This window comes from Haliaeetus leucocephalus, unplaced genomic scaffold (assembly GCF_000737465.1).
Source record: "Haliaeetus leucocephalus isolate CR32 unplaced genomic scaffold, Haliaeetus_leucocephalus-4.0 Scaffold162, whole genome shotgun sequence".
Taxonomy (NCBI): domain Eukaryota; kingdom Metazoa; phylum Chordata; class Aves; order Accipitriformes; family Accipitridae; genus Haliaeetus; species Haliaeetus leucocephalus.
This window is the reverse complement of record NW_010972598.1, coordinates 12238465-12246425: the sequence shown is the minus strand read 5'-3', so window position 1 is coordinate 12246425 and position 7961 is coordinate 12238465. Positions and strand designations below refer to the sequence as shown.

The 7961-nt window shown below is 65.5% G+C and overlaps 2 protein-coding genes across 2 annotated transcripts in view; one reads left to right on the top strand and one right to left on the bottom strand.

Annotated features, from left to right (window-relative positions):
• Positions 1-1384, top strand: part of NUDT18 (nudix (nucleoside diphosphate linked moiety X)-type motif 18) — a 1574-nt gene extending 190 nt beyond the window's left edge. The window contains exons 2-3 of the mRNA XM_010562791.1: positions 55-268; positions 633-1384. Of these exons, the coding sequence (XP_010561093.1) occupies positions 55-268; positions 633-1228 (810 nt within the window). The 3' untranslated portion in view covers positions 1229-1384. The remainder of the gene's footprint in view (positions 1-54; positions 269-632) is intronic.
• Positions 1385-1767: 383 nt separating this feature from the next.
• FAM160B2 (family with sequence similarity 160, member B2) lies at positions 1768-7944 on the bottom strand. The gene is made up of 17 exons (XM_010562790.1): positions 7835-7944; positions 7664-7742; positions 6577-6746; positions 5610-5714; positions 5297-5419; positions 4940-5116; positions 4662-4858; positions 4477-4582; positions 4319-4395; positions 3955-4144; positions 3697-3866; positions 3485-3607; positions 3315-3405; positions 3078-3221; positions 2561-2701; positions 2366-2466; positions 1768-2282 (listed from the first exon to the last, which is right to left on the bottom strand). Exons 1-17 carry the CDS (start codon positions 7877-7879, stop codon positions 2177-2179), a joined length of 2145 nt encoding a protein of 714 aa, XP_010561092.1. The 5' UTR covers positions 7880-7944; the 3' UTR covers positions 1768-2176.
• Between the last annotated feature and the right edge of the window lie 17 nt (positions 7945-7961).

The following is a 7961-nucleotide window of genomic DNA, read 5'->3' as shown; positions in this document are numbered from 1 at the left end:
CCCCACCCTGGTGCCACCCGGTGCCCACCCGACCCTTCTCCCTCCTCCCCGCAGGACAGGGTGCTGCTGGTGCAGGAGGCCAAGCCCGAGTGCCGCGGGAGGTGGTACCTGCCGGCCGGGAGGATGGAGCCCGGCGAGAGCATCGTGGCTGCCATGCGGAGGGAGGTGAAGGAGGAGACGGGGCTGGAGTGCGAACCCCTCACTTTGTTGGCGCTGGAGGAGAGGGGGCCGGCGTGGATCCGCTTCGCTTTCCTCGCGCGCCCCACCGGTGCGTGCCTGGGCCCGTTTGGTGCTCTGAAGGGGCGTGGGAAGGATGCGGCTCACTTGACGCATTCCCTGCCAGCCCTGTGCCGGGGCATCCGTGTTCCCTGCCAGCTCCATGATGGGCATCATGTCCCCTGCCCCCTTTGTGCCGGGGCATCGCCGTTCCCTGCCGGTACTGCCACTGGTACGGCCATCCCCCCACAAACCCCGTGCTGGGGTATCGGTGTCACCTATCAGCCCCGTGATGGGGTCTCGGTACCCCCACCAGACCCGTGACCGGGCACCGGCACCCTCTGCCAGCCCAGTGCCGGGGTCCTGCTGTCCCCTACCACCCCTGTGCTGGGGCATCGCTGTCTCTCTGCCCGCAGGTGGGACCCTGAAGACCCTGGAGGAGGCTGACGCCGAGTCTCTGCAAGCGGCGTGGTGGGCCGGAGACCCCTGCGCCCTGCCGCTGCGAGCCCTGGACATCCTGCCCTTGCTGGACCTCGCTGCCCGCTACCACCGCAGCCCCCCGCATCCCCCCACGCTGCCGCAGGAGCTGCCCTGCGCCCTGCTCTGCTTGCGGCTCCTGGTGGCCTTCGCCAACGACGCCGGGGACCTTTGGGTCCTGCTGGGCACCGCCGGGACCCCCCACCTGCCCGTGGTGGCCTGCGGCATGTCCCCGGCTGAGCTCCGCGGGGGTCTCCGCCTGCCCGTCCTGCGGCTGCTGCGGGACTGCCTGCCGTCGGACCCCCGTCCGGGACCCCTGGGGTTGCTGGGGCTGCAGCACCAGGCTGGGGGTCCCGGGGGGGCTGACGGCATCTGTTTCAATGTGCTGCTGAGCATCCCTCCCCGCAGCCCTGGGGCTGCCCCCCCTGAGCCGTGCGGCCCCGCTTTCCGCTGGTGGCATGTGGAGGAGGAGAGCTTGAGGGGCCGGATCCTGCAGCGGCTCCGCACCGTGGGCATGGTGCCCATCCGCAGCTAGTGCCCGGTAAGCCCCGGCAGCCTGGCTTTGGGCACGGGGGGGGCCAGCTGGGATATGTACCCAGGGGTCCTGCTTGCAGTGCCAAACGTGAGAGGCCCCCCCCCCCATGGCTGGGATGATGTTTTGGGGCAGGACATGGTGCTGTGTCCTGGCTGAGGTGGGGCTGAGAGCCAGCCAGAGCAGAAATAAACCCGGCTGCTGCTTCTTGCATCCACCTGGCTGTGGCTGAAAGCGGGGGGGGGGGAAGCGGTGGGAATGGGGAGCTCGGTTTTGGGGGATGCTTGGGAAGGGGGACAGGCGCAGTATAGATGGCAGGGGCACAGTATGTGGTGCTGAGCTCACGGCTTTATTCTAGTAGAGTCCCATCACCCAGGGGACATGGTACCTGGCCGTGTGGGGTTTGGGATGCACCATCCCCACGAGGCAGGAGCTACAAACACACACACACACCCCCCGCACACACAGACACCCCCCCCCCGCCCCCCTGCCCTAGAGCTGGGGGAGATGATTGAGTTCTTGCAGCTGAGGGGGTGGCAGGCAGAGGACAGCACCGTGCCTGCGCATCCTATTATTGCCCAAAAAAATCCTGCTTGAGGTTGGTGGGGGCTCGGGGCACCACCGACATGGGGCAGGGGGAGCAGGAACCCACCACCCAGGAGGAAATGCAGCATGGTTCACATCATTGCACCCAGAGGGGCCGCATCCTGCACCGGGGAGGTGGCATCACCTCCGGGTTGGCCAAGGCGGTGGCGAAGGATTCTGCGCCTCCTCTTCCTCCGCGAGGCTAGTGTCCTTCTCGGGGTGCCACCGCCATGCCCGGCTACTGGGGACGTGCCGGTCCGAGCAGGGCCACCGGTGGCTACCAGCACGTGGGTTGGGCCATCCCCAGTGGCCACCGTAGCCCAGCCAAAGAGGGGGTGCTCAGCGGGGAGACTGGGGAGCCACAGCTCAGGGGGGCCCCTCCGGTGGTCCCTTGACCAGGGCGATGGCAGCCAGCTCCTTGCAGAACTCCTCCAGCACCACCACTCCCTTGAAGAGCATCGTGTGGTCCATCCTGCGGGGAGATGAGCAATGGGGTACACTCCCCCTCAAAAGGCATGCATTGCCCCCATCCCTTGCCCCCCCCCCAGCACTTACTGCTCTCCGGGCACCAGCCCCATGAGCTGCCGGCGCACCAGGAGCAGCTTGGCCCTAAAATGGGGCACACGCTGGAGCCGCTGCATCAGGTCCCCAATTACCTGCGTGGGAGACGGGGGGAAGAGTCAGGTCCCATTTCTAGGGGGTGTCCCTGTCCCGTTTCCCCCCCCACCCAACCCCAGCAGGTGACATTACCCTGACGAGGACGGAGAAGAGCGAGCGGCAGCCGGGTGCCAGGTTGAGGTAGGGGTCCAGCAGGTACTCGTGGAGGTGGGGATGGGGGAAGGCGGCCAGGCGGGACAGCACCGAGGTCACCTGCAGGTTCAGGCTGTAGGGCTGGGGCGGGGGGGGGGAATCCTCAGCAGGAGCCGGCATGGCTGATCCCCCCCACCCCAGCATCCCCCGACAGGGACCTGACCCTGTCCCTACCAACAGGAGCTCGGTGGCTGCAAATGCTGCCGATGCTCTCGGCCACTTTACCCCCACTATGGGGGTCCTGGACCCTGGAAAGAGGTTTACCACTCTCTGCTGTGGGTCCCTGGTGCTGGCAATAACCATGGGAAGCCAAAGCATCCTCTATTCAAACACTACCCCCCCAGCCGAGACAAAGGCTGTGCCACCCTGGAGAGCCTTTGGGGCAAAAGCCCCCCCAGCCGTGCCAAGGCGAGGGGCAGAGCATCGTCCCCAGCATCCTGACCGGCCGCCCCTATACCTGGTCCAGGATCCGGGTCATCCGGTCAAACAGAACCTTGAGGAAATGGCCCTCGTAAAAAGCCGTTTCGGGGTAGCAGGCATCGAGGGGTCGGGGGGCCGGGGGCCACCCCCACGGGGCCGCGTTGGCACGGCACGCCTGGACCTGGCAGGGGGGGTGATGGTGGGTGAGAGCCGGAGCAGGGGGCCATCACCACCAGGGAGGGGCCCCCCCCCCCCCGCCCCTTTAGCCGCTCACCATGCCCAGGGCGTCGTGCACGTAGGTGTCGTAGCCACCTTCCTCCATGCACGAGGAGGTCTTCGCCTCCTCGGGGACCAGGCAGAGGAAGCTGGAAGAGAGGGCAGAGCAATGGGGAGGGGGATACAACCCCCCCCCCGCATGCTGGAGCAGCCCCTGCAAATCCCTACCTGCTGACCACCTCGCTCACTTGCCCCTTCCCCGACGGGGCTGATCCCGGCAGAGGCTTTTTTGCCGATCCAAAGCCGGCATCTGGGAAGCCATCGGTGAAATACGGATCCTCCTCCAGGTCCCTGTGGGCCCAGCACAGGGGTGTTTGTTAGCCGGGTGGGCACCAAGGGGCTGCCCCCCTCCTCGCCCTGCCCCGGTCCCTCTCGCTCACAGCCCATCCTCGTCGGGGTCCGGCTCGGGGGGTCCGCGCTCGTCGGGCACAGGGGGACTGCGCTGCAGGTAGCCCCTCGCCTGTAGGTTCCTCAGCGCCAAGCTGTGCGCCACGTGCTCGTGGGGTTTCCGCAGGAGCTCCTCGAAGAGCTGCAGGCTGGCCAGGCTGATCTGCGGCATGGCGAGTGGGGTGAGACCACCGGCGCTGCCCCTCGGCATCACCCGTGTCCCGGTCCCACCGTGTTAGGATGGGGCTCACCTCATCGGAAAGGTGGTTGCAGCGGTCGATGAGTTGGGTGCGCAGAGGGTGGGGGGTATCCCCGGGGGTCTCAGGGTGCCGGTCTGATCCCAGCAGGAAAAGCACGAGGCAGTGGAGAAGGGGAGGCGAGCGGATCTGCCGCACCGTCCCCGTCAGCACGGCCGTGGCGCTGAGGACGTCGAGCTCAGACCTGCCGGGGACAGGGTGGGATGCTGCGAGGGCTGGGATGCTGCAGGCACCACAGTGTCTCACAGCAGGGAAAAAGGAGGTGCAGGCGAGGGGAACCCCACGGTCCTGGTCCCAAAGGGGGTCCTCGATAGACAAACTCTCCCCCCGGCTGCTGTCTCGTGCCTCAGACACTCACATCTGCAGGAGTTGCGGCTGCAGGATGCCCTGGAAAAACTTTTCCTCCACGGCCTCAGTGATGGCATCCGCCACGACCTGTGGGTGACAGTAGAGGCTGAGCCGCGGTGCGGGCAGGGGGCTGCCCGTGCTCTGCAAGGTCAGCTGGGTGCTCCTTACCGGGTGGGCGCCCATCACCAGCTCATCGAGGTAGTCCAGCCAGCCGAAGAAAGCAGCCAGGTTCTTCCCCGGGAAAACCCCGTCGCCGGCAGCATCACCCTGCGACCTGCACAGGGTAGAGGACGTGGGGCTGCGGCAAAGCCTCGGCGGTGCCCGGGGATGACCCTGCCCAGCGCCCACCTTACCTCCAGCTGACCCTCTCCAGGGCGAGGACGTCGGCGGGGTCGATGGAGGTGGGCACGGTGCTGTAGAGGTCACAGAGATGCTCCGTCAGCAGCTGGCACAGGGTGCTGCTCCGCACCAGGCAGGCAGCAGCCACCTCCTGGGCGAGCCCGACGAGCAAGAGCAGGTTTTCCCGAGCCTTCAGCGCGACCCTGCTCTTCTGCGAGGAGGAGGAGGAGAGAGGCAGCGTCACACGACTGCGGTGCCCACCGTCCCCTCCTTGCCAGCCCCTTCCCCCTACCTTGCTCTTGCACAGCCCCATCAAAGACGTGATGAGGTTGCTGTCCCTCCGTGGCGGGGAAGGCTCGGCTTGGCGGGGGCTGGCAGCGGCGGCGGTGCCCGAGGGATGCTTGGCACCCTCTTCGACGGGGCTGGTTGGCAGCTCCTGGGCTCTCCTCCCATTCAGAATGCTCTTGCCCTGGAGAGGAAGAGGAGCAGCAAAGCATCGTACCCACCATCTTTCTCCCACCAGCCCCGATTTGCTTTGTGGTGGGGATGGAGCAGCAAAGCACGTGAAAAAGCTCAATTAAATGAGCCAAACCCCACAGATGACCCCATACATGTCCCACCAGCACAGGGATGGCCGAGGGCTGCTCACCTCCAGGATGTATGCCAGCAGGGTGGGATCCTGCTTGATCTTCGTGCAGAGGACGGCCACGAACTGCACCTCTTCCTTCTCCATGCCGGAGCCCAGGCGGTCACCGCTGAGCTGGAGCAGCTTCTGGCAGGGCAGGGAGAGGGCTGCTGGGCTGCTGGCTGCTCTCCCACCCTGCCCGGGTGCAGCAGTGCCGCCCCATTACCGCGGGCATTGGTTCCCGGTAGTGTTTGGCAGGGATGGTGGCCAGCCCCAGCACATGGCATCGCTGGTGGCACCGCCGGCCCCCCGACAAGCCCCCCGGTACGGGTCTCACCTGCACCGGTCTGTGCACGTTGAGGTAGTGCAGGAGCGGGTGCTGCACCTGGCTCAGCACCCGGCTGAAGAAGAGGAGGACCTGCTGCCTCATCCCAGGGGGATACTGGGAGGGAGATGGGGAGAGGCATCGGTGAGAGCCCCGTTACCTGTTTCTGTACCCGATTACCCTGTAATTGCCCCAGATTGCCTGCCAGGTCACCCAGCAGTCAGTGTGGGTGGCTTACAAGAACACTCTCAGCAGAGACCCCGGTTTTGCTCCCCCAAAATGATGGAAATCGGCTCATGGACGCCCCAGTCCTCTCACCTGCCCCAGTGTCCTCTCCCTTTAGCAATTAGGGATTGAACTTCCTTGCAGAGAAAAAACCAGGGGGATTATTTCCCCTTTTCCCGCTGCTACAATGCTAGCGATGGGGACTTAAAGCCCAGCACCCCAAAAAACCAAATCCTCACGGCCACAGAAGGGCCAACACACGTTTCTGAAGCCCACACTGTGCTAGCGTTCGCTTATATTTGAATAAAAGGCTATTTATAGGGAGCTTCATTATTATTAACAACAAAGGAACAGCAGAGCGGTTATATTTGGGCAATATTTACTTCGAGAGGGGGCTGTCTAAAACCACTTTGTCCTGCGAACCCAAGCAGCCTTGTGCCAGTTGTGCAAACAGGCTGCCGGTGTGAAAAATACCCTTCCCGCGCACGCAGGGGTGCGATGGGGTGCAAGAGCCATTCGGAGGAGCAGCAAAAAGGATCCCAATGGGGATCTTACACCGAGCAATCCAGCCCCCCCCCTAAAAAAAGCCAAGCACCCCGACCAGCTCACGCTCCACAAACTCCCGCTGCCCAGCTGGAAGAGCTTCAAAATTAACATTACTGAGCAGCACCATGCAAAGCAGCTGGAAAAGGCTGCAGGTGCTGCAGCGCAGGGGGGCTCGCCCCCCCCCGCAAAGCGGTGCCTGTACACCCACCTCCGCCTTGCCCAGCGTGCTGAGGGTCTCCAGGACTTTGTGCTGCAGCAGGTACTCGAGGCATGGGCCGGCTTCTCCCACCGGGTGCTGCTTCTCCTCGTACACCAGGATGTCCAGCATCTGCTTGAGGCGCCAGGGGATATCCGTTTGTCTGGCAGGGACGCTCTCATCTGCGGACAAGAGAATTGGGAGCTCCGGCATGTCCCCCCCCAGGGCACCGGCAGCGTGCCGCCGGGCTCGGCAAGGGATGCGATGCACGGTGGGGTGCTCGGGTGGAAATGGTGGGGTGCTCGCCAGCGGCACCCCGAGCCGTGCTGGCCCAGAATCCTTCTCCACCGTTGCTTGCGGGGACGACGCTAGATGGCAATGTGATGGTGGAGTCCCAGCAGCACTCGAGGCTTCTCCTTCCGCTCATGGCCTAGCAAGCTGCCGGCCATCCCCGCCGGGGCCGGAGCTGTGGTCGGAGGTGCCGGCTGTGCAGGTGGGCTGTGGGGTGCTGCCTGGCACCGCCAGCCCTAAAGACCCTCTGGCATGGCCCAGGAGGGGAAGGGGTGGTGGGGGTCAAGCGGGAAGGACCGAGGTCCTGCTGGGGAAAGGGCTGAAGCTCTCCAGGCCCTGTTTTTAGTGCTCCCGGAGAGCAGCGTGTTCCCGGAGAGGGACGTGCCCCAGCCTGCAGACGCTCCCATGAGCATCCACACCCACTCCAACCCCCCTGCGCTGACCCCACCGGTGTGCAGGGGGGGTTCAGGGCCAGGCAGGGCCAAGCACCCGGCTGGATAATTCCTCCTAGGGTACGGGAAAGGGTGTCCCATGCCAAAGCCCCGCATGCCAGGTCAGCTGCACTGGGGTCGGCTCGGTGCCCTGCTAATGCATGGGGTCCTATTCCAGGGCACGGGGTCCCGTTCCAGGGCACGGGGTCCCGTCCCAGAGCACGGGGTCCCATCCCAGGGCACGGGGACCTTATTCCCAGGCCATAGGACCCTACCTTAGGGCACGGGAGCCCTCTCCCAGGAGACGAGGACCGTGTTCCCCCACCACAGGGACCCCATCCTAGGGCACAGGGACCCTCTCCCCGCACCCCACTCACCCGTGGCCTCCAGATAGTAGCCGGTGATACCCTTCCAGTGCTCGGTGAAGGCTTCCAGCAGGTCCACGCTGGGTTCCCGCTGCACACACCGAAGCCAGGGTCAGGGGGTGCACAGAACCACCCCCCCTCCTCTTCGCTCCCGGTCCCACCGTGCCCCCCCCCACCACTCACCGTCTCCACGGCTTGCTGCAGCAGTGCACCCAACCGGCTCAGCATGGCTGCGCCCACCGGGCACCGACCCCGGCCCCGCTCCCGGTGCCGGTGCCGGTCCCGCTCCGCTGCGCCCCGGAGCGGCTCC